Source organism: Calypte anna, chromosome 12 (assembly GCF_003957555.1).
Source record: "Calypte anna isolate BGI_N300 chromosome 12, bCalAnn1_v1.p, whole genome shotgun sequence".
In the NCBI taxonomy this organism is placed as follows: Eukaryota; Metazoa; Chordata; class Aves; order Apodiformes; family Trochilidae; genus Calypte; species Calypte anna.
Genome location: NC_044258.1, coordinates 15,475,800 through 15,502,785, shown reverse-complemented (window position 1 = coordinate 15,502,785; position 26,986 = coordinate 15,475,800). Strand labels below are relative to the sequence as shown.

The 26,986-nt window shown below is 39.6% G+C and overlaps 1 protein-coding gene across 2 annotated transcripts in view; it reads right to left on the bottom strand.

Moving 5' to 3' along the window:
• The window catches only part of SLC25A26 (solute carrier family 25 member 26), an 80,697-nt gene that overhangs the window by 35,485 nt on the left and 18,226 nt on the right, over window positions 1-26,986 (bottom strand). For both annotated transcript variants that reach the window (XM_008499630.2, XM_030458197.1), the window contains 2 exons: window positions 26,686-26,790; window positions 25,430-25,477 (listed from right to left, as the gene is read on the bottom strand). In XM_008499630.2, coding sequence (XP_008497852.1) covers window positions 25,430-25,477; window positions 26,686-26,790 — 153 coding nt within the window. The remainder of the gene's footprint in view (window positions 1-25,429; window positions 25,478-26,685; window positions 26,791-26,986) is intronic.

Genomic DNA, 26,986 nt, shown 5'->3' with positions numbered 1-26,986 from the left:
AAGACCAGACCCAGACAAGTTCTTAGACTCCATACTCTTCTTCACGCTCCCAACTTCCCATTAATCTAAAAACTCTTCCAGAGCTGCTGTTGGGCCAAAGTGTTTTGTTGAACTGATGCCTAAACAAAACTTTCTGCTAATTTGGAGCTGCAACCAATGTGGTGAATGAAGAGAAAAGCCAAAGAAAACAGTGTAAACTTCTCTGTGGGGTTACTTTAGATACACAATAAAGAACCCAATGACTTCAAACTCCCAGCAGAGGATAAGCCAAGGTAACAATGCAACTGCAGCTCCACCAAGAGGTTTTAGCATCACGACCAGCAGTGGAAAAATCCAAGCAGTCATTGCATCTGCCAGGGCCCCAGGATGTGCTCAGATCCCACCATTTCCAGCACGCTCCTCTCTCACGCAGTCGGTCTGAGCACACACAGCATCTGCTGCACTGATGGTGCCTTTAAGAAACTTCTGTGGAAAACATTGACACCAAAAGGAGAAAGCCAAACTGCACGCCCACTGCAGCCTGGCCTCTGGAGGGAAAGGGATGGGAAATGCTGCTCTCACAGCTTTAACTCATTTAAAGGCCATTTCACATCCAGAAGGTTCCACTGAGATGATTTCTTTTCCTCCTTGGTTTTGCAGCCATGTCAAATGCCCATCACAGCCAAGACTTGACAATTCCCTCTGTCACAGGTAAAGTCATAAAACTCAGTGAAAGGCTGGTGCTGTGTTGCCTGGTTTGGGCTTCTTTGTCTGTGATACATGGTAGATGGGATTTTTATATATATGATCTGACCCACAGTCTTCCCAATTGTTTTCTAGCTGGGAAACAGAAAATCAGCAATAAAATAATTTTATAGCTAGCAGGCATTACTTGAGGGGAAAGAAAATCAAACACAAATATGTTGGCTGGGGAAATAGCCAGACTTTCCCTAACCACAAGGAATATCCAGAAATTTTACCTTTCAGTGTGTCCACTGAATTTTAGAATCTGCTTGAGAAACCTGCCCCTAGGTAGGTCTCCAGAACTGTTTCCATTCCTGCAGCATTTGGATGCCTTATTCTGAGTATCACCCAGAACCCCCCAAACCCATGCATGATGCTCCTTTCACCCCAAAACTGACTTGAGATCTGTCCAAGTTATTTTAACGAAACTGTGAGGCAACATCTGAAGGAAAAAATGCTGAACCTGGTTGAAGATGTGGTGTCCCTGAGGTTTGCACTGCACACAGCTGGACTCAAAGAACTGGGCAAGAGGCAGTGAAGCAAAGAAAAAGGAAAGAAAGCAATGCTATTGCATAATAAAAAGAATGAGCTGACCTCAAAGCAAATGCCTTTTCCACTGTAATGTTAATGATCTTTTGGGCTGAAAAGGAACAGGCTGGTGTTAGCAGCATATAATATATCCAGGTGACTTAAACCAGGACTTTTTCTAATAAGATTAGCAGCTATACATTACAATTCCCATAATGTTTCAACCTCAAGGCATTTTAATGCCATTTGTCATTTATCTCCCCTGGGATTTTCTCATTTGTGCCAGATTGCTTTCTTCACTGAAAACACAATTTTTATCTCAGCACAAGTATTAATAAACCACTTCAGAAAAAGCAACCAAGATCTGTGGAATTAATACATGAACAAAAACCAACTGCAGCTTTCAATCAAAAGATACAATACCATTAACACATTTCTTTCAAGAGTACCACCAAATACTGGTAGTGGCTTTAGGTATGGGGGAAAAAAAAGGGAAGAAACCTGTGAAACAGCTTGCTGATTCTGCATTCACACATAGTTTTAAAAGCTCAGTTGATACCAAGCCAGTGAACGACCTGACTTTGGATGTCTTGCAGTGAATATATCAGTATCTTATACCTAGTACTCATCTGGGATGGAAAAGAGGTTCCCAAATCCAAGCTAAAATGTTGATATGGTGAGAACAAGCTGTTACACTGGAGGGAAATTTCCAGGTGGCCAAGAAAGAGAATCTGAGGCAGAAGGAGCTCTGCTGTCTGCTCACGCTTCCCTTTCCAGCTGCAGCCATAGGGATGGAGGAGGTGGTTACCACTTTCCTCCTGCTCCCAAGCACTTCTTGTAAGCCCTGTCACACATTATTGTCCCTGTCCCTCCCAAGCACTGGTCTGGCTCTTCACATAACTGCTTTGCTCCCAGTTCATGCCAAATAAACCAGGTTAAAGACAGCAACTGGTAACAGGGGGCTGAAACCTCTTCAGCTGCCAGAATTGGATCTCTGAGCATGGCCTAAGGAGCAGAGGATATTGTCTGAAGTTCCAAGGATGAGCTATTTCCACCACCACAGTGCACCCACTGCAGTCACCCCAGAAAAGACCCTGACATGACACCCTGAATCAACAGCCCAGCTGGTAAGCACCTATTTGGAAAGTGTAGCTGAACACTAGGAAGGTCCTACCTTAAGCAAGTCTTTAAGAGATGTACTGATTGTAAAAAAAAAAAAAAACCAACAAAAAAACCACACAAAAAACCCCATCAAAAAGTAAAGAACTCATACCTTTATCACACGTAGCAGCTCAGTAAGATAAATGACAAAAGCCTTTACTGTGGTGGAATAGTTAAATACAATCACAATAAAATTCCACCTGTCAGCTCCAAAAGCACCCCACATGTAGAATTTACACAAGCTGAACTGGAGCTGGTTCAGGGCATGTCATAACAGTCATTTCTGCACAGTGCTCTGTTAAAATTGGCCTCAAGATGAATTGAGTGCCTGTAAAGGGCAACCATATTTCAAGCAAACCAGGACATGCTCAGGGTAGTTGGACTGCCCCTTCAGCTGCATTCCAGAGTGTTTAATTTTTGCCACACAGTTTTCATGAAAAATATTTCCAGTCCACTTCCAAAAAATTCTGCAGTCCAGTAAAAATACTTTGTGGTGAAACTTGGGACAAGAAGGGAGAAGAAAGGTATTAGTTTACACTGAAAGGATTTTGCACAGCATTATTCCAACCTGCACTTCTAAATGAAAAGTAAGACTCACAAGCACTTTTTGCACGAGTTGTTTGCAATCTGTTGGTTTCCATAACTAAAATATGGCATTTCCAGTCCTACAGCAGCACATGAGGTTTTTTGTATGGCAGCCTGTTTTGTTTGTGTTTGTTATGCAGCAACAGCCACTTCTGGTATAGGAGACAACACTGCAAAAATGTAAATAAAAAGGGCACTATAAACTATTTCCCTCCATTTTTCTCAAGGAGCTTTAACTCAAGAAATCTCATTACTGTGTGCAAAAGACTTTTGAATCAAGCCAGTGGTGCTCAGCACTCTCATCCTTTTAAGTCAACTTCAGGCAAAGCAGCACGGGCAATATAATCAGGCACTGCCCTGCCCAGCAGCTCTGCATTACTGAAGTCAGTCTGACACAAATGAATAGAAACCCATTTGGGTTTTCTCAGAAGTTAAAGCACCAGTAATGTCAGATTAATCTGTACTAATGGCACAAGTTTCTTTCATGTCCCACAAACTCCATATATTGAATCTGCACACTAATAAAGCATTAAAGGCAACAAATTATATTGTCAGCAATAAATACATTTCAGATGTAGCAACTGGAAGAGTTGCTAGTGGCAATTTCACAGGGAAGGCTGCAGTGAAGTCCATGTCCTCTTTGCCCACATAGCTGAAATGAGTCTTCAGATGCTCTCATGCACAGGTCAGACACTTTCATAACATATTTTTAGCAGGGTATTTGCTCGATTTCAAAAGTAAATATTTTTGCAAATGATTCACTACTAAAATGCTGCTATTCTCACATTTCTCTGATTGTTAAAAAAGTGCTCGCTCACTGCCTTCAAAAACAGATCTCTCAGGAGTCTTTAAACCTGTATAATTTTTTAAAAAAAAGAGAATAAGATGTGTTTGCTTCCTCTGATTCTAGGTAACTTACAATAGAAGCACTCCAGCCAACTAGTTAAAACTTCCCCTTTCAATTTCTATTTCTCCCAGCACCCAGTTCACAAAATCCACCACTTGGAGACATAATGAGAAATCCAACTGGTCAGATGGGCTGCACAAGCTCCGTGGTGTCCTCCAGGGAGGACAGAGGCTCTTCTAGGGATAAGGCATTAAGCAGGGAATGATGGCACAGCAAGAACTGATCATACATTAGAGAAAGAGTACATGGAAAAGGCACCTATAATTTTGTTGCAGGTCCCTTTTGTACCAAATACTTCATAAACAACTGAAGATTTGCCCCAGGACCCGCAAATATCACTGCTTAATTCACTTTAAAGTAGCACAGCTACTGGAAGCTTAAGTGCCACTTTGGTGACAGTTTATTCTTGATAAATAAATCATTTTTACACCTGACACAGCTCGTTTCTTCCTTTCATGATAATTATAGTTTTAGAAGCCTCATTTAAGGGGTGCAAATTAATTTCCAAATTCCACCTGCTGTCAAGGACTGTATTTTATTAGGTGATTAATTACCTGCAGGAGCACTTCAGGAGACACCTTGGAGGCAAACAAGGATTGCTGTGACAGCTCCTTTAAGATATGGCTCTGTTCCTGAAACCCGATGAGCCCAGAGATAAAATAACTGCATACAGGTGTTATCATCTACAGCACCTTGAGATGTTTCTGCTTCAGAGAAGTCCGTTTCCCCTCTAGACCATGCAAATATTTGCCTCAATGCTTTAGCCCTTGTCAGAAGTCTCATAAACTGCCTGAGGTTGGGTCCATTTCCACATTGAGGCAGAAAGCTACAACAAGCAGACATGGGGCACTGCTCTTCCCTCTACCTCAGTGTACTCCTAAAAATCACCTTTACTCCCAAAACACAGACTGCTTGGCCTTTTCCTGCTTATATGCTCAGATAATACATGACTTGTTTCAAATTTCTGGATCAAAAATGCTTTGTGTAAGTTATATGTGAGTTAGAAAGGTAGCAGAATTTATAGCAGATTTTACCAGTTTCCTGTTGTCATTTTGGACTTGTACAAGGACCAAAGCTTCCAGCAGACCCACACGCTTGACAGCACAGCACAAAGATCTATACTTGTGACTTGTAACTCCTCTTTAAATTCAAATTTGATGCCCAAAGATCACAGTGAGAAGAAACCAACACAGCACAGTTCATACACACCTATGCACCAAGCTCAGGCACCTCACCACACCACAGCCACTCTGACACACCATTTAGGTACCAAAAAAACCTCCACAGGGAAAAAATTCTTCCAGTAACACAAGTGGAGAAACACAGAATTTAACAAATTTTACAGGCTGATTTTATCCACACGATGTACTGAAGTTTCTTATTCTACACAACACCCAAAGCACTGCTGTCACAAGGACAACCCTCTTCCAGTTCTTGCTCCCCTTCTCTTACAACTACACCTGCCTTTCCTGGGAATTTACAATACTATGGAGAAAATAAGTTCCAAAGCCATTGACCAAGGGCAGGGCCTGTTCCCAAGATGTTTGTCTAACCAATTAAACAGCCCCTCCTGATGGATGGACTGCACAGCTGATCAGCTCAGGTGCTGCTTTGTTGGATAGTTCCCCAGAGCAATTCAAGTCATTACTTTTCACCTTCTCATCACAGGCAGAGGAACAGATTTTTCTTTTCTCCTTCACAGAAAATTTCCAAGTACTTGTCTTTATTTATCATTTTTCCCTCCCTGTGGCTTTTTCAGTGCTTTTCCTCCCTTTCACACACAAGGACATCAGACTCAAAGACTGCCAAAGGCAATTCTCACTGTGTATTTTGTCAGCAAGCTTAACCCAGATTGTTAGAAAAAGCTGGTAAAGTCTAAACCAGTATTAACCCCTCAAGTTTGGGAGCAAAAGAAAATAAAGGTGGCAGAATAATCTAAGAGAGATGCATCTAACAGCAACAGATTTCTTCTTCTGATTTTGGGATAGTGAGATGTCACAATCTCCCTTCAGTATGCATGGAAGAAGGAAAATCAGTGCTGAACATATCTGAGGTGGGAGAAAAGAATCAGAGAACTTAAAGCTCTCTAACAAAATAATAATGAAAGACACAAACTCTTTTCAGAAGCATTTTCAAAGCTGAGGAGATGTGGTAAAGGGAGTGATTGTTCTGGACTTGGAAGCCAGAATTCATCTACAGCAGTTGTAGTTCTCAAGATGCAGATGCCTAGTGTGATGCTCTAGTAAGGAAGTGTAAGCCCATGACATAACTCTCAGATAAAACAAGATCACAAAGCTACTTGCTGCACTTTCTTTCACTCTCAAAAAACCCCAACCAAACACCAAAAAAACCCCAACTGCAGCAGCACAACCAATAACATCCAAAACCCAACAACAACACAAACTTCCCAGAAAAACATCAGATCCCAGTGAAGATCAAACTGGAGCTTATTGCTCCAAATCTGCCCTTGATTAAGTATGGTGCCTTTCACCACTCAACAGTTGTTATAAGGTTATAGAGAGAAGCCTCATCCAAAATGTCATATAACCCAAAAGTAATTAACCAACTCTGACAAACACTACTACAAACCTACTTCAATTTTAACCCACGTCTTATGCAGGAAACTTCCAGTTGAACATTCTGTATTTTCTCCTTTGCCCGCATACGTTTGTTATTAAAACCACATGTGGGCACTGAATCATTTCATGGTTCATTTAGAGACAAACACGCAGAAAATTGTGGGAAACAAGCAAACCCCTAAGAGTCTGTGCAAGCCTGAGGAGTCTGAGGCATGTTGTGGTGCAGAAGCTTGAGCTACAGGGCTCTGTTGCTCTGAAGTTCCAAACTGAACAGGAGAGAAGTCACCCTGTGTGTACACTGAATTTCTGAGTAGATTGTTAGCAACATCAGCCAGTATGACAGCTTCAACCTTTGGTGCCGTGCAGAATGCCACATGTGTGCTCAACTCTTTGTTCACAACAAAACCCCCTAAGAGAGCCAGTAGAATAGTCTTTCATTTCTGAAACTGGTCTGGCAATGAGCAAAATTCCCCAACTGCATAGGAAGTTAGGAGCACGACCTCAGGCAAAACACTCAATCTTTCTGGATCTGACATCTGGAAAAAGTGGTAGCCCTGCATCTTGTCCATTGGACTAGAGGGTCATCAACTTAAAATGACCTTTTGCTGAAAGGAGAGTCAGTAAAACAGCAAGGTTTTGCTTCTGATTGGATTTGTATGGATTATTAACATTACAGCAATGGTTGAAGGACTCATAGATAATGTGCCAGCTCAGTTGTGCCATGATAACACACGTGAAGAAGTCCACTTGAGAACACAACCTCTTCCCATTAATGATTAATTAATTCCCTTAAGGGAAAAACTTGTGGATAAGCATTTTCTTGAGAATACATATCACCTATGGATCTTATTCCCCAGCAACACGTGGAACATTAAGTTTGCAGATCTCCAGTTCTGCTCTGAAGCCTAAAGCAGCCATGTCCATAGATCCAGGTTTCCTGTTGAGCCCTCTAGGAGGACTGTAAAAGCTCAGATACTGACACTGTAACACAAACATTTTCAGCCCTCCTCTTACAGGGGTGTACATACACACATACAAGAGATATTTCATGGATCCCAAATGCTTCAGGATAAAATTAAACCATTAAATGATGAGGTGTTCCAGGCAGTTCTAGAGGAGATCTCTCAAAGTCAACTCTGATCAAACAGCTGTCCACTAGAAAGTTTCAGAAAGAGGTTATTTCTGAAGAAAGACAAGGAAGATGATAAATGTAAATCTCTACAAACCACCTGTCCAGATAAGGGGCCCACATTTCTCACACAATCACTGGCTTACCTGTGGCTTTACAAAGACAGTAACACTCAGAAGCACTAATGAAAATACCAGACCTCAGTTTTCCACTTAAGTTTCCATCTTTCTCTTCTTAATGTAAGGCTGTAAAGTAGGACCTCTAACTGGTATTAATGAGGCAGTAAACACCTTCTTTCAGAAAAAAAGAAGCTGCAATTTCAGACAGCCTAATATGTAAAACCTCCTCATACCACATAGCTGATTCCTGAAGAGGCAAAGCAAAGGAAGCCCAGCCAGGTTCTTACGACTGTTGGACCTTACGATCTTGGAGCTCTTTTCCAACCTTGGTGATTCTGTGACTAAGATTTCTGATACTTCTCATGGATGGTTAGAAAGGTAGAGGAGAGGGTGGGAAGGTCACAAGATTAACAAGCATGTAACAAACACAGAGCAATATCCATCAAGATGATTACTGCAAACATTTCAGAATTAGGGAAAGAGGCTGATTGAGTACCAAAAATAGTAAGTTTATATGAAACTTGGTGGGTTTTTTTGACCAAACTTTTGGTACAATAGGAAACTATATTTGCTGCTTTGTATTGCTTTAGGAAGTGCTTTTCATTCCCACCCTCCCTGCTAAGCTGCAGATGTTTGACAATCACAGAATCATCTGGGTTGGAAAGGACCTCTGAGATCATCAAATCCAACCCTTAATCCACTGCCACTGTGATTCCCAGACCATGGCACTGAGTGCCACATCAGTCTCTTCTTTAAAACATCCAGGGACGGAGAATCCACCACCTCCTTGGGTGGTTTCTGAACAGGAACAAAGCTTTTTCCATAAGGAAAATCTGTATCTTTGAAGGGAAAAAACTTTATAGGGAAATTTAAAAAATTATCAAAGCTCTCCTTGCAACAGCAGGAATTTAGCAGAAGGAGGCAGGTGGGGTGAATAAGAATTTATGGGATGTCTGTAGTCATATGAAGTATCAGAAGTACTTCAAAGCACAGGTGACAATGAAATACTTTACAGACAAAAAAGGTTTAAAATATGCACAGACTCAATCTATGCTTGAGACTTTATCATATTAAAACACATTCAGAAGATACTATCTGCTCTTTATAGGCACTGGTAATCAAAAGGGTTTCTGCCAGTGTAAGCTAGGCATGAAAGAATATATTGGGGTAAAGCTCATGCTCAAAAGGGAGCAATGCTCAGCTCCACATCCTTTTGTCTAAAGGTTCATCTGCATCTTTGGTCAGAAAGTTCAGTCAAGCTGTGGCATCTGCACTGTGCCCATACTCATGACACTTCAGTTTCCAAAACCTACAAAATATTTTTGGTCATTAGGATTTTCTAATGGAATAATTTCTTTACTGTCAAAGGACCATTTGATCAGTTCTGTTAGGCAACAGAAATCATCTTTTATCTCCTGATTATTCTCACAGAAAAATACAAGGCAAGAGAAAAGGTGCTGATAATTTCCTGTTAATTCAACATGCTTCATGCAGTAAAGAAACCAGGATATCTTCCATTTAGGTGCCTGGAAGCAGCCTGACCCTGCAAACATCTCATTCAAGCAGTTCATTCTTAAGTTAACAGGAGCTTGGAGAACACAACAGCTCTTAAAACAGAAATGCCAACAGTTTTGTATTTTATTATTTTCTTTACTATCCAAAAATATTTCTAAACACACTTGTACAAAAATCTTTTTCATTCCTGTTATGTGGAATGTTCAGATGTGGTTGAACAGAAAAGCTTCAGGGTCACAAAATGATATCCAATTTTACTGTCTCTGATCCAAACCATAGCCTGAGTATCCATTTTCAAATAGAACTAAAACACATTGGGAGCTCTATGCTCTCTGAACTGTTCTTAAGCTGCACTATAAATTTAATTAACAGCAACACCTTTGACAGTATTAAAAAGTCCTGCTTATAGTCAGAAATAAGACCACCAATGGTAGAAAAAACATTGACAGGTTTGCATAAAACCAGATTACCAGTGCTAAAGCTTAAAATCAGCAAAGTATCAGACATCTCAAAAGAGAAAGACTTCTAAGTTCATTCACGTTCCTGTAGCAGTTATCTGGTGTGAATAATATTAATTGAAAATAAATCAACAATAGTAAGGGCCAGTACAACCCTAAGCACTTACAGCACCATAATATCTTGACTTTAAGTTCCCTGAACCTCCCTTATAAGCCTTTTTTTTAAATTTTTTTTTTTTATTTATTTTGCTATTTCAGGAATTCCACTATAATAAACTATGGAATTCTGCTCATAGAAAGAAAATTCCATAACTAAATTTTCAATTAAAGTCTCATCTCCTGCAGGAAAAGGAAAATGGTCCCTCAGGCCTGTATTATGCTTTGATTAGTTACAAACTATCCAAAACAACTACTGAAAAGAAATCCGTGCTGATGAAGTTTGAGGACATTTTGTACCAAAGCATATTCCTCATTTTTAATATCTGAGTGATAATCCTAGGTGAACATCCAGGGAAGGCAGTATGCATGCAGCTAAACCACCTTTCAGAATGACCTACAGAAAACAGAACCACCCAAAACACAGATATAACAACAAAAACCAAAAAGTCACAGCAAATAAATGCTGAAGCTGCTTAAACCCCAAGGATTTCTGGGTTGGGGTGCTGCATTAGAGAGTAAAGCAAGAGCCTAAGATATTCTACCTGTATTCTGCTCCCAAAGGAAACATAATGCACAGAAGATTAGAAGCAGAGAGAACATCCAGTGTTTGCAGAAACATGTACAAATATTAAAGCTGAAGTGCTCTTTAACAGGGTTCTCTAACATAAAGTGTCATAAAGACCATTTACAGGACCCTGTCCCAAGCTCAGGACACCACTTAGTCTTTCCTAGCAACTAAAGATTATTTCTGGCTGTTTAGGATGTGTTCAGAGTCCTCAGTCCTCCCAAAGAGATGGGGAAATTCGTGAGGCCAATAGGCCAGCAGACATCTGAGGAACAGCTGCTGAGAACTTTAGAAGTTCCAGGGACCTTAAAGTTGATTAAAAATAGAAATAATTTAATCAAGGTCACATTCCTCCTCAGAAAGAAGGAATTCTCTTTAAACACACAGTATTTTGTTACAGTAAAAGTACTCTCTGTTAGCAATTCATGGAACTTGGGAAAATAAATACTTGGGTTGTTCTATGCCATCCCATTTCAGGATCATCATTTCCCATCAAACATTAACCTCAGCAAGTGGTCCCATGCTTCAGTCTCTGCCCTATAATCTAGGGAAGATCTTCCAGGTACCTGCTAAGCATAAAATTCATACTGGATCCTTGAGTTGGCTTCTTCCTACCAACATTACCCATCTCTGCTCCCTTTTTTAATTAAAACTGGGGGGAAATTCTGGAGAAAGGAAATTTAGCAAAGGGAATAGGATCCTTACACACACATTTTCAACTAATATACTTAATATTTAAAGAGCTAAGCCAGATTAAACCACTTAAGCAAGCTTATTTGCTTTTGGAAGTACCAAGCTCCTCCACTGCTAGTGGGAGCTCTGTTAGTCTGGTAATTTTGGAGAAAGTATGAGATGATAATAAAATCACAGGTGAGAGGACACATCATCCTTTACAGGTCCCTTAGTAATACACAGGATTCCTGTGGCCTGAGATACTTCATTTGTAAACTGCTAGAACTGTGAAGAATTTGCATTCCTTTCTTTGCATTCTCTTGTGTTGAAATCGATTAACAAAAGAGGTTAGTTTGTCAAAGTACTGACATCCATATGCTTAGCTGAGAGGCATCACACTTCATGGTCTAGAAATTTTTAAAAGGACAGAACTAAGCATGAGCTGGACAAAATGAGAAAAATACTCTTAGTCACTCTGAGCACAAAATTCAAATGGACAGACTGAATTTTTCTAGCATTAGCTGCAATAAATACCATCCCAGGGCATGAGGGGGGATGGAGCAGTGGAACAAAGAGGTATTCTTGAGTGATTTTGAAGGTTTTGTTTGTGTCCAATTGCTTAAAGAATTTGCCCATCTTCTCTTGAAGACTACATTTGTAATGCTGTGCCACTGCTGGGATGAGTCAGAGGTTAAGTTACTGGACAGATAAATTGTAACAGCACAATTTATGTTCACCTCACCTGGGGATCTCTGCAACATTGACTCAGATATTAGAGCAAAACAAAAGACTTGAGATCTTTTGCATCTTGCCTTTCACCACTCTGAACATGGCACTGCCTCATAGTGTCTTGAATGAAAATCTCTCCCCATGCTTTGCCAACCCCAAACTTCTATTTCTTCCAAATTGTTGGTTTCCTTCATTTATATTATCTTACAGGTGTTTGGAATACCTGGGCAGTGAGCTTGCTCTCCGTCACCATATACAGAGACCATTCAAAAGCCTTTCTGAAATTCCAGATCAAGCACTAAAGATCACAAAAAAGGCCCTAAAAAGTACAGGAATGAAAACAAAAGCATCAGGGCTCTTTTGTTGGCTGGTGTTTGAAACTCCACCACAGCATTTAGTTCACTTCTCACACATTTTTTCCATGGTGGTCAGATGAATCCACACTTCTATTGACATCAGCCTGAAAGACGTGGATCATAAAAGGCACAGCAAGAAGACACAGTAATATCCAAGTTTATCCAGAGAATATTTATCTACCAGGCACATTCATATTGTCTCTCAACAGAGCGTATGACATGTATCATAACATCAGGGAAGGGAATGCTGCAGTGATTTGTAGAGGCAGAGCGAGCTTTATTCTTCTTCCAGTCAATAACAGTTGAGGCCAGAAGTGCCTGACCTGCCACAGGAATTCCTGGGCTGAGTTTCTAATTGCACTTTTTTCAGAAACTACATGTTCTCAAAATAATGGGCAGTGCTATTAAATATTCAGGATAAGCATCTCTCAACCAGCTCAATTTCCAAATGAACTGATTAAACAAGCATCCAGACTTACAAGCAAAGTGAAATAAAAATAGAGAGCATTGGTGATGGAGCCATGCATCCAAAACAAAATTCCTACTCATTACTTTAAGTGTTAACACTCATAAAAAACATGAGTATGTTTCAGACCCTCAAAAGGGGTAAATAAATTGGGGAGAAAAAGAATAAAAATAAATAAAACATAATCTCATGGGATAGAGTTTTAATACAAATACTAGAGGCAATCAAACAAGGAACAATGTTCTTCAGAATCCAATCCTACCAAATCCCATAAATTTCATCTATTAATTCACAAAACAAATCCTGCTGAGATTCAATCCCAAAGGTCTCCCAGAGGCAGCCCTTTTCCCTTCTCAGAGCAGCCCTCATTGCCATTTTGCTCTTCATCATTCCCTATTTGTCAGTTCTGAGCCCATCTCGTCCAACAAGCCAAGCCAAAATTTTCATCTTGAACAACCAGCTGAGCAAACTAAAGCAGCTCAACGATACCAACTGCTTCAGCTAAAGCTACAGAATAAAATTCCACTGAATCATTTCTCTTAGAAAATGCAGTCTATCAAAACTTCCAAAAGAATTAAAAACACAGACAGTTGGTCCCTGCAGTGGCATTCTCTTTTTAAAAGCCACTAAAGAAACCAAAGGCCTTTAGAACTGCTAAGAAAAAATAACCATACTGAAAGCATCCAGAAACATTTCTCATGTTGAAAATTTCATGTGCTACCCATTTCCTTTCTTCAGGGTGTTCCCTCTGCAAAACACAAGGCCTTAGAAGCAGCCAGAGCACTGACAAGAACCCTCAAAAGTCCGTGAGCAATTGCATTGCTCCCAAAGAGAAATCAATAGAGATTAGAGATAAGAAAGCACAAAATCAGTTAAAAACTCTTCCTCCCATTGTCAGGTTTTCACCAAATCAGGAATGAAACACAAGACCTTACACAGCACTAAAAGCACAAATTCCTTCCACTATAACTCAAGTGTTCTCACTGTTCCCACTTCCCAGGTTTTGCTTGTCCTCTGCTCTTGTTGACTTTTTTACAGCAGCTCCAGCTGAATTCTGATATGAACCCTTTCTCTCCTGTCACACTTTATCTACATATCTTAGGGATCTTTCCTTGGGTACAGCTTTGTCCACCTCCAACGTGGATGTGAAATCCTCTGCCAAGCACAGGAGATGTGGGATGAAGTTGTTCCAAAGCTGCAAAAAATTCTCGGGGCACGAATTTCTCTTTCTGAAACATCCTTCTCTGCCCATGCCTTTATTAGATGTTCTTCTGGCAATTATTTTCAGGCAACAAACTGCAGTGTTCAAAAGACTGCAATAAAGGTGAGGGACCCTCATGCAGTCACCCTAGAGAAGCCTCTGCCACACAGGTCTGGGAGACACAGAGTCTTGGGCTGTGCCCCAACTTTTTGGCTCACAATTCTGCTGAGACAGATGTCAGAAGGAAAATACTGATGGGAGCAAGATTTGGCCCACAAAGGCTCTAAGTTTATCTGTGTAAGATGAAGCTTTACAAGGCAGGATACAGAAAGGTTGTTTCAGAGAGAGTCTTGAAAGGAAAGATAAATGAGGAATAGGCAGGAAGGATAATTTGTTTTCCCAGATAATAAATATATGCTGCCCTCCCCAAAAAAATAGCAGTTATTGGTGTAAGAAATCTGAGCCAGCTGCATCCATTTGAAAGGGTTAACACAAAAGTTTAGGATTTAAGTACTACTTCTACTGTAATTTTTCCTGGGGGTGCTGGTAGGAACAAGGACTCACTGTAGGGAGGTTGAATGCCTGCCTTTTAACAGCTGCCAGCTGTGAGGCTGAAACACAGCAGGGCACCTTTCCTACCTCCTCACTTCTTTGAGGGTTTCACAACTTGCCCCAAGGAGAGACAAGATATTGAACTGGACAGAACAAGTCTACCTTGCCTGCTTGGGCTTTCACATCTGCCACCCACAGAAATAAATGCTCCAAGTGTGAAGCATCTGGTGAGGGACTACAAACAGAAGAGGGACAGGGCTGCTAGAGAAGCAGCCTGGTTTTCATCTCAGTTTTAAGCTTATGGGTTGAGGGGCTGAAGGGGCATGGAGGGTTGCAATGAATTTTCACTGAGTACAAAGCTGTATATTAGGAGTTTTATAGGACAAGAACTTTGTCTCAAGAGACTCTAAAGCACTATGAAAACCCCCTAAGCATTTGTATAGAACACAGTTAATTACACTATGCAGGAGGAAAAAAACCCCATTGCACGACTGCTGAACAGTGAACTATTTTAAGGAAAACACTGGGAGCTAAATTAGATGCAATAGAGTTACCCAGCTGGAAAGTTGATGGTAACACACTGAGAAGCTGTAATTCCCCACATTCCTTTGCTACCAAGAAATGATACAGCCCTTTCATAACTAACTGATAAGCCCAGAGGTAGGGCATTCAAATTACTGAAAGGCAATGTTTCCTACTGAACTAGGTCAGCACCTGGGTATATCCTTAAGGAGTCACAAAAGGAAGCTGGCTGGTTATCTCCAGCTACTGGCTGCTAGCTGGCACAACACAGCTCCAACCACTGCAAAATTCAGAACTAGGAAAAAGGCTGCTAAGTGTAAGCTACAGGAATGGAGTTACTGAAGTTAGTGAGTGGTGCAGTGCAAATAAACCTTTAGTGCACTAGTATCCTGCTGAAAGAGAAAAGAAAGACACTCAGTGACATCAGGTTGCAGAGGAACTGACAAGAGACAGGACTTGCTTTTGACTTCATAAAGCATCTGCTGCTGTAGTCTGGGGTGCACATTAAGACAAAGAAATGCTTGCTGCTTCTCTTAAAATACAAAGAATGAGAAGAGCTATCTTTGATTGCTGTCTGTGAAATTCCAAAACATGAATAACTTTATTAATCTGCCTCAAAACTGTAACAAGAGTGAGGTCTATATGTAAAAGCAAAAGTCATGAACGTGTTTGATGTATTTTAAGTAAGGCACTGAACTGCAGTTGTTATTTACAGATCAAAGAAGCTCCAGCAGTGTCCTGAAACAATCTAAGTGAGAAATGCCAAAATCTGATTTCACCCATGTCCATATGTTGCTTTGAACTCACAATTCACAGAATTGGTCACTATATTGAACTAATTATTAACCTTAACGCTTGCCAGTTTTGATGGCTGTGCTCCCTTATAAAAAAGTCAGGTTTGGGGGGAAGCAGGATGATAGATTAGAAGATGTGCAGACTTTATTGAAATCTGGGGAGAGAAAACACTGAATATAAAAAAAAATACCCCCTACTTCCAGAGCCCAAACATAATTTATTTTTCTTAATGGTTGCTGAGACAGATTGGCAAAATAATTTGCATTAACCAATACAGATGAAGTGGTTAACTTCTCCTTCCCCCCAGGAAAAGTTTCTTGTAACAATTAAGTGGAAAACTCAATTCTATTTAAAAATATAATGAATATATATTGTAATGGAAGTAAAATCAAAACAGTTTCACATCACAGTTCAATACATTTGAGTTAAAATACGAACAACAGTTAAAGGGGGGGTTGGACTAGATGATCTTTCGAGGTCCCTTCCAACCCCTAGGATTCTAGGATTCTATGATACAGGCAGGAATATACAAGTGTATCAATAAGGACTTCAAAAAATTACTTTTTTTCCTCTTTAGTTACAGTGGTTGGAAATGACCACAAACATTGGCTTGCCAAAGAAGTGATTTCAAGACTCACACAGCTTAGGTTATAATTAAAAAGCAATCTACAGCAAATAGGTTATTATCAGTATTTAGCAGCTAATTTGTTAGTTAATGCCTTAACAAAGCTCCTCTTTGATTGCAGGGGAGAGGAGAAAAACTTCAAGAGGATTATTTGCTATTAAGACTTGTACTGAATTGTTGAGAATGCTGATGGGCTCCTGCAATTCCAATTGCATAGCAGTCACCAGGAAAGCCAGATGGATTCAGCCTGGGATGCAGCAGAAATTCACTCTTGCAGGGCAAAGTCTGGGCTCTGAATTTTAAGGAGAATTCACAGAGTACCCCCATGAATACGAGTGTTTGCTTATTGACAGAGAGGTGCAAGCTGAATGTTCCTTGATGCCAGTCACAATTTTATTATCACTCACAAACACGTGGGGTGCTTTCCCCTCAGATTCTTTAATTGTATTTCTGCAGGAGCAGTCACGTAGCTGCTGGAAACTCTGGACAGCATTTTTCAAAGTAACATATTTCATTTGGTTTTCCTTTTGATAAGAGTGGTAGCAGAAGGTATTTTTTGTCAAGTTCTATGAAAACCACATTTAAGTCACATAACTGGAAACAAGCATAAGCTATAAATATATTCCATGTACTGACAGGTTATAATGAACTCAAAGGTGCCATCACTTGCTACCATCTCCTATCACAGTAACTATCCTGATGATGAGGGCAAGGAATAAAACACTGACCCCAGACATAACTCCAGTCCCTACCAACTTCTAGGTGAGCACAGAAAAAAATCTAAACTCCCTCAGATCTAAGAATTGCTTTTCCTGCCAATACTCTTACTACTATATTTCAATTGCAAAGACTTTCCTATAGCAAAAGCTTTGAATAAAAATACATTTCACAATGTAGTTGAACCCCAGATATATTTTTAAATAAAGGGTGGTTTGGGGAGCTGTAGCACAATTGACACAGAACCTCAGGAAGCCTTCAGCTGCAGAGCAAAGAGGCTCATTAATCATATTTATCAAGAGTGTCTATCCTGGCTTTCATGCAGTTAGGAGAAATGTGCTATTCTACTTCAGCAACAAGGAGCAGGGCTAAAACAAACTGACCCAACCACATGGGTCACTTCCAGAAATAGCAAGTATACTTGCAGCACAGCTGTACAGGCCAGAAGGCAAAATGCTGGGAGGGTTGGAAAAAAGGGGGGGGAAAAAAAATCCACCCAAAACTTGTGAGGTATGTAGCCAGTGGCAAAATTATTATACTGAGCCAATTTTTGCTTTAATTGGCATTCAGTGCACTTAAAGTCAGCAAGACAAGATTCAGCTCAGTTCATCAGGGTCTAAGATTTCATAAGGATCCTGTGATGTTTTCCTGCACTTCAGGATTTCATATCAGCAAAAGAATGGAGTAGATAACCTCCCACTGAGGTACAAGTACATTATTTATTCTGATGTGTATGGATACCTCTTCATTTGCTCTTTTGTTAAGTTGAGAGACCATACATTGCCAAACAGAAACAATACAATGTACTAGAAGTTCTCCCATGGAAAGCAGAAGTATCCTGGCTTATGTTTCTTTCTTTCTGGGGAGTTTGTTCTGTCTGAAAAAGGATGGAGAGGCCTCAGTTTACACATGACAAATTTATCCATGTCATGTATAGTAAATCACAAGCAGCTTTTAAGTGGGAAAAATTCAAGTCTGGGATAGGCAGATCTGGCAGAGTGACCCAGAACTGCTCTATCTACAGCACGATGCCAAAACATTCAGGCAAAGCTCTACTTTATTGTAGTTAGACCTGTTGGCTTTGAAAAGCAAGAACACAATTTTCACAGCATAAAAAAAGACAAATTGCTGAGCTTATGCTTTATTGGCTTCTATTAAATTAACAGAAAAATAAAAGTGAGATAAGAGCCTGGTTTAATATCACTGCTTCCATCTGAAGTACACACACCAGGCCTGCTTTGCCTGTGTTTCTATAAAAATAATGAAAATCATGTGACCACCCACCTTTCCTTTTCCATCCCCCACATGGATTTCTAACTACATAGGCACACAGTGAGGAAAGATTCTCAAACTCAGGTCTGCACCACCTGGGGATTATCCTGAAGTTTATAAATCTTACTGTTTGTTTGTTAAAAAAAAAACAAAAAAAAACCCACACAGGTAACTAAAACATGCAGAGTCTTGGCAAAATAAATTCTAAATAAATAAATTAGCAAAATAAATGCTAAAATAAAATTGAAAATAGCTTAGTACATAACATCCCAGTATGGATGCAGTAATGTGTCATGGTCATACAACCTACTTTCTCTTAATCTCCCAGGCATTATTCCACGGGGCAAGAATACCTGGGGAGTTTTACAGATGTCTTTTAATCAATTCATATCAAATTAAAAACTCAGTTAAAAAACTGAGAATCTATAACAGAATTCCCAAACTAATTCTCCCTCAATCTACTCACACAAGTTAGTTCTAGGCAATTCAGTGGAACTAGTTATTAATTTTAGGTGACTCTGGAGACATTTCAGAATTTGTTACCTTTGCGACTGAACTGAGGCAGGAAGAAAGCAGAGTTAATTCCAAGATCCAGAGGTCATCCCAAAAAGAGATCCCTTGCTATAGGCATTTCCTTGGACTGGTGCTGCAGCAACTGCAAGCATTGTGTGCCCTCTAGTGTAAGATGGTTTGTAGCACTCAACTTGGTATCTCCAGAGCAAGAAGAGAGAGGAGAAACAGCCACGTGCTCCAGGCTTTTTGTTTGGTGGGTTTTGCTTTTTAAATAGAAGGAAAATTAACATGCCCCAAATTAACTTATTTCCTCTTAACTGGTGGAAAGAAATGTTTACTATACAGGCTGATTTGCCAGTGCACTCCCCAAATTCCCCTTTAAACCAGTTTAGGAAAGTTATTTTTTGTTAGCTAAAAGACCCTGAAAATACTCTGAAACTAGGTTGTGAGTTTTAGTATTCTTTTTTTATTTTACTTCTCCTACAGTCAAAACACAGGAATTTATTCTTTTTGCCTGCAAAACTGACCAATAATTTGTTATATTAGCACTTCCAAGACTTGTTGTTGTAGCAGCCTGTCCCCAGGTACCTTTCTGGCCATGCTTCCAATCATTATCACAGTGATAAATTACACAAGTTCTCCACCACAAATCTGCTTTCTGTTTCACACCTTCATCATAACCTTTAGGTTTCAGATTCAACTTTGCAGTTTCACAGCTTCCAGTAGATGCATAATACTTATTTTATAGAAACCTATAATGTAAACAAGTAACACAGCAAGTATTGTATGCATATATATCTATATATTAAAAATCTCCTGACATGTCAGGGTTGGGTTGAATTATTTATGGTTAAATGGAGGCACAGTTTCAGCTTCAGCAGTATATATTAAACAGTTTTTCTTTTACATTCTTTAGCTACATCGCTCCAATTCTGCCATTGGATGAAAGATCATCACTGAAAATTGTATCTCTGAAAATCTGCACAAATGGTAACTGAAGTGCTAACAAAACCAGCACCACTGACAATCACTTTATTATAGATATCACAGACCTGATTTTTTACATAGAGGATATGGATAACAGATCCCTAGACTCAATGCTAGAATGATTTAAGAGGAAACCCCAACTGCCTGCTTACCCCATTGCCAGAGGTCTCTTTCTTAGCCAAGTGTGTGTCAGGCCCTTTGAACTCCAGATCAAAGCAGCTTTGTATTACTCTGATTTAAACTACTGAGGTGCTAAATTCTCAGCAGAAAGAAGGGGACTGTCCCAAACACATCACTAGAGTTCATGTGTCAATGCCCTCAGACCTCCCTCTTACGGAACTCTTTCAATAATCTACAGAAAATGAAAACATCATCTTTCTGGTAAAAGAGCAAGTGAGATGCCAGCCACCACTCCATTTCTGGCTGGAGACTTCCAAAGGGTCTCAGTCCCTGCCAAGTTCAAGGGCAGGCAGAAAGCAGCCTGGGCTCCTGGTCCCATGCCAGCCCTGTTCTCCAGAACTCTCTTTATGCCCTCAGGTCCAGAAGCACATTTTCTCTTCACCAGAGCTGACACTTGGGTCTTTGTGTTAAAGCAGAAGCGATGGTTGAGATAACGTCATACAAGGAATTTTGGGGAAAAAGCTTTTGATCTCAGATTGTCAACTCCTTTAACTGTGCTTCTGTTTTTTGGCAGATGTAGAGAAACCAGCAGCCCAAGTAGGGAAAGCAGATAATTGCTATTAATACTGACAGCAGGGTGATTCTGCCCGTTGAAGTATTCCACTGTAAAAATCACATTCTGGTCTACTTCAGGCAAGAATTTCATCCTTGAAAGACAGTCCTGTACTTTTAGAAAATTGTTAAATTGCTCGTTGTTGCAGACCAAACACACATTTCTAAGACCAGTTGCTTCAGAGAACAAGATTCTTGACAAGGTATTATTAGAAACCCCACCATATCTTACACATAAATATACCCATACGTCTCTGTAGACAAATTTCATATAAACAGATGCACCACACACATCTCTAAGGTTGAATGTTACCTGACTCAGGACAGACAGAAATTGCTTCAGCCATGAATGCACCATAGACACAGCCCAGTAACCCTTCAGCCATCAGCAGGGCTACAGAAAGAATTTAGACAAGATACAGTTGCCCTTAAGTGGAAGAGAGCTGGGGAATTTAAACTTAAAGCCATCACTCAGCCAAAAATATAATTTTTTATTCTTTCCTTTTGCTTTTAAAGAGACCCAAGTGTTAATGCCAGTCTCATTTGACAGAAGTAGGCACAACTGGATAACCCCATTAAGATATGTAGTAGCTCCCCCTGACTTCACTGTCATGGTGTCCAGCTACAATGACTGAAGCTGATAACCCTTACACAACCTTCCAAAATTAAAACCCTTTGAATATGGATATATAGGATACCAGTGGACCAGAGCACAGATAAAATTTCAGAGGCTTTTGAAAGTAGGCTAAAGGATGAGGTTAGGGAAGCAGAGACTTCTTTTTCAACTGTCCTCACATTGATCACATCACAATTTTTGCACAATTTTCCATGTGACAGAGACTTGGCAGTTTTACAGTTCCTACATCCATTTTACAGTTCCTACATCTTTCATAAGACTGTTGCTTTTCTGTCTGTAAACAACCAAGCTAAAGAAGTCCTGGTTGCTCAGTACAAGTAAAAAACTTCAGTGTTACTGACCCTGCCTGGCAAATCCCTGGTTAAACCTAACCTGTCTAGAACTGCAGAATAAAAGACAGCCAGCTCAATTTTCCAGAAGGTAACAAAAGACAAATACTGCACATATTTCATTAAGGAGGATGTTTACTTTAAAATATTGTATTAAGATAGTGTCCTGTTTGCCTATTTCTATCAGCATCTGCTCTGCAATACACACAGAATGATAGAAGATCAAAGTTTTAATTGTGCAAGTAAAAGAATGTATTAATAACATTCTTTGTCCTACAGCAAGAGATAAACTTAAAAAAAGGTCTAACAGCCAGGAGAACAGGATATTTATATAAAGCTGTCCTAACAAAAGAAAAGCATGCAAAACTACCTCTAGTGGATAAACAAACTACACTCCTGTTTGCAGAATGTTTCCCTATTGAGCTCAGCCCTTGGAGATCCCCTGCCTCCTTCAGTCAGCAGTGTTTTAATATCTGTCAGCTGGGTTTCACATTTTTATACAAACCCTTCTCAGCATCCTTTGTTCACTGACCTTTTAAATTTAAGAAAATGCAACCAGTGTGTCCTTAAGGCTTATTTTCCTGCCACTTGTTTTAAATTCTCTCCTCCAGGTAGTTTTCCTTCAGGTAGTAAGTCATTTAATGGGGGAGGAGTGGGTGGTTTTTCTGCTAGCTCCTTCTTAACCTCCTGCACTGCACAACTTCCATATCCTTTGAATACACACATTCTAACAGGATGCCAGTTCTGCTGTGTACAAACAGCACCTCCTGAAGAGAAATCCTTACTATTTGGCTTTCTGGGACTGAGAAAAGCCTGAATTTGGTGCCTGTTTGTCACACTGCTGCCACTCATGAATGCAACAGGATACTTAAAACTAGCTTTCTTCCTCTCCAAAATGAACAACATACTCCCTCCCTCACTTTAACAAATAAGAGCTATGACTTGTAGTCACTGAAAAAAAAAAATCCCAATGCAGCAAAACAAGAAAAAACCACCCACAACTGTACTAATTTAAAAAAAAAAACAGGGCTCCCAGAAGTGATGGTTGGGCTAGCTCACTGAAAGCAAGATCCACAGCATTCTGCACAAGAGCAGGTTGAGATTTACCAGTAGTTTTCTTTTAAATCCAGAACCCTAAGACAACTTCTGAAACACCTCTGTCAAGTAAAGCATCATTGACACCTCTACCTGAACAAAGCCCACCACAAATACAGCCTGAACAGCCTCAGAAAAGCCTACCAGAATAAGACAAAGCTTATTCTGAGCTACTTGCATCCCAAAGACTGACATTTGATAGTGATTTTCAAGTCTCTTTTCAAGCAACCTGTGAATTATAAAGCACCAGTAGCCCTTCACCCCCTTTGTCTTTAAGCAAGAGCTTAATACTCGTTTTAGCTCTTTTTTAATCTACTTCTGGGCTAGGGCCCAGTCCATCTGCACTGTTTTTAAAAAGTGACAAATGAGATTAAAACCACACAGAACACCCACTCAGTTCTTCCAAACTACAGTAATTCATGACAGGACAGTTAACCATGGCACAGGTTGTGCAAAGCTGCCACCTGCGCACAGACCTGAGGAGAGTGAAGTAACTCTCTATGCTATTGTACACAGGGGAACAGGACAAGGTACTTCCTTTGCCTTTGTATTGTCCCGTTGTTCATAAGCACATCCTTCAAGACATCTGCTAGAGTCTTGTGACATTAATGGAAATGGAAAAGCTCCAATGGGAACTTAGGGGTTTCTCTCTTTTTCCCATGAACTGAATATTATGGAATTCTAACAGATGTTCCCCTTGGTCATAGCTAATAAAATGAACGACGCAGGAATTAAAAATCTGGTGCCATTTGCTTATATAATGTGTCAGCAGAAGAACTACATTCCCATTAAGAAACTCTAGTGGATTTATAGTGCCTTGTTATAAGATGGCTGGAGATGTAACCAATGAATTTGTCTCTGTGGAAAACATGAATAAATTACCTGTTCATTTACTTCTTTCAGTAGCATGATCCAGTATCCACACCCGTGCCTACACAGCAACAACAGTAAAGGACAATTCCCTCTTGGATTTGCTTTGGAAATGACATCATGGGAATTCCACATCATTTCACAGCCTCCGATTTCTGCCATTTATCCAAAGTTTCATTCAGCAGCCTAATAACCATACTCCCACTTTGTGCTTTACCACAAAAGCTTTCCTCTTGGAGCATGGATGCCTCTTTCAGGATATGACTATTACTCACAGAATGGTGCACTGTACCTCACTTCCCTTTTGATTTTATGGTTAGTTCAGCACAACAAACATCAAAGGAAGATGTAAAAGACCAAAATGTAATGGAGATGTGAGGGAAGAGGCACCAAAAAGGAGGTAGGTGAAAAGTCACAGCCAAAACTTCCAAGCATTGAGGTTTACTCAAACAAAGCATACCAAAGCATTATTATTTAGCCATCTTCTTCCTCTTGTAATATTCATCTGTACAAAGAGTATTCTGATGAGAAGATAAGGGGGAAAGTAAAAGACTGAGAATCAAATATTCAGAATGAAACAACTGCCTTGCATAGCACAGCAGCAGCACTGCAACTGATGCAAATTACATGGAGCAGAACAAGGCTGTCTTGAGAGGATCTACTATGCTAGAGATTTCAACATTGCACTCCCTTTGTGACCACTCATTTGTACTTCAAGTTCAAGCAATTGGCAAGATCTCTGTCCAGCCACTGAAATCTGCTTTATGCAACACAGAATTTTAACCCAATGCAATAACAACAACAAAAAAACCCTTAAGTTCTGGCTCAGTAATTTTGCCAGTGTAATAATTTGAAAAGCATCAGTATTCCCAGCCTCTGCTATTGCATTAAGCCTCTCTACCCAAAAATCCCACTCCTTGGAACCAAAGGATTTGGTGCAAGTAAAGAGCATGGAAACAAACTCTCTAGAAGTCAGATGGAATTAAATACCAGTGAATGTATGCTATGCAGCTATCTGGATGTGTCCAATAGTGAATTAATATAGATTTTTATCTGAAAATAAAGACTTTGCTGAAAGGAAGGAGGGTATTTAAAGGGAAGGGAAAATACCAAGATTAAATGTCAGGCTAAATGTCCCAGCTGAAGGTTCAATATGCTGTTCCTACTCGAGCAGGCATTGTAAAGCAATAGTTAGTGTCAAAAAATGCAACAGCCTTAACAGTGTTAAATTCAAAGATTTCAGTGGTTTTTTTAAAACATCACCTATGATTTGTTTCTTTTTGAAGAGAAAGCACATTTCATTTGGTAATAATTTATTTCTCATTCGATTGGACAGATTCTCCCAAAAAGCAATACTTCAACTGAAATCAGTTCTGAAGGATCTTTTATGAATATCCATAATGGAGAGGACCCCCATTAAATTTCCAACAAAGTGCTGCCATTTTGAGTAAACAAAGTTATCTCAGCAGGGTCACACACTACACCATTAATATGGTCTGCAAATTAATTACTACCCTGACATATGTCAAAACAAATTTTAAGGAGAATAACACCCAGTAGTAAGCATGTTTTATCTACCTGTTAGTATGCAAAATCTGTATTCAATGGGATCTAAATTTATTCATTTATTCAGAATCCCTTAGAGAAATCAAAATTATTTGCTAGCCTTTTTTCCCATCTCCAAATGAAAACTGAGTGAATAACATGCATTTAGTGAGCCAGAAAATAAGTAAGGGACAAAGCTATGGTGGAGGCCAGATTTCAGAAAAGCAGGTGTTGTCTCAGCACAAAAACCTAATTTTTTAAAAACAAGCCTGCTAAAATGGACAGTAGTGCACTCTAAGGAACACTATGTTTGGTCCTCATTAGGAAACAAAGTGAGGCAAACAAATCAATTTAAAAAAAAAAAAAAAGAGAAAGAAATGTTTTACCTCTCTTAATACTGTGCTTTTATAACCCCGATAAAGTCCTTGAATACCCTGTAAACCAACAAAAGAAAGCATCAGCTATAGGAAATTAGTTTGCCAAAGATCACAATGTATCCATGATTATGAGCCAAGTGTTACACCCTGAGAGTCAGATCTGAACTTTCTCCAAGTTAACTATATTGATTATAACACTGTGTGCTGTATTTCAAGATTTACAATGCCATATGCTTTCATCTTCATTTAAGAGATCATTTAGCCCTTTAATTATTTAGAATAATCAGAGAAGAAAGCACACCTCAGTTAAAATTAAATGTGCAAGAAGGCATAGAAACATTGCTTCAAAATCTGCTTGTCCAATGTTTTGGTCCAGAAGTATCTAAATATTTATGGGATAGTGGAAACTATTCTTCCTTTTGAAGAGCTCATGCAAAATGAAGACATAAAATGACAGCTATGTCCACCTACTTAGCCTTGACTCAGCTTTCATCAAGACAAATATTTTGTACTTTTAACCAGACAGTAACATTAAAATCCATATTTAATTGTTTTGAAAACACATATGGAATTTATTTTCTATCTTCTTGGACAGTTTATTTCATTGTTTGGCAAGTCTTACAGTTCTCTGTGCAGCTACAAAAAGTGAAAAAACATTTTTGAAAGCACCAGCTTTTAGACAAGAGCAAACAAATCACAGAAAGACATTCCAGGGACCTTTCTTGTGCAGGGTTATCACAATAGTTTTCATTTACAAGCAAATAAAAATCTATTGGATCATTTAAAGGTTATTTTTATGTCTTCCCTTCCTTGGCTTTTACACATGGATAAGTATTAAAAAAAAAATAACTTCCCCACAATGCTGTCAGGAGTCACTCTCTCTTATGAAATATAAAAGTCTAAACACATCACTTGCAAGACTTAGTGAAAATAGTGGTGACCAGATTTTCAGAGGAAGGAACAATAACTACTGCAAAGATAACAAAAGCCCTTATTTCTCAAAAGTTACCAATGCTGAATAAGCACTCCTTTGCAGAGCTCCTAGGGAGGGTCTCTGAAATGGTGCCTTTAAGACACCCTCTCTAAAGCCAGCTTGAAAAACTGGGAGGTGAAGTTTTCATTTCCTTACACATAACATGCCAATTGCTTTTACTGACAGAGGAACAGGGGGAGCACAAAACTGGAATAAAGTTGTAAGAATGCTTCTGTACATGTGCTGAGTGGAAAGAATGAAGGAATTTCTTGCAATTTTGCTGTGAACTCACCTCATGATACAAGGTGTGGGAGAGAATCCGGAAGGTACTCGAGGAAGGAGAAACCTGAGCCCTTTGCTTGATAACCTCTGAGGGAACCCGTATGAGGCATGCAACCTGCAAAAGAACCACATGTTCAGAGAACAATTCCTTTGGCTGCCTTATTCTTCATATAGCTGACACATTTGGAAACTGTTCCAAGCACAGAAACTGGAGAAAAGAGGAAATAATCTTGGAATTATCCAAACTGAACTTAAAAGCTGTTATGAGCAGCTTATGTGGTTACTCAGTTATACACTTTCTGAACACAAAA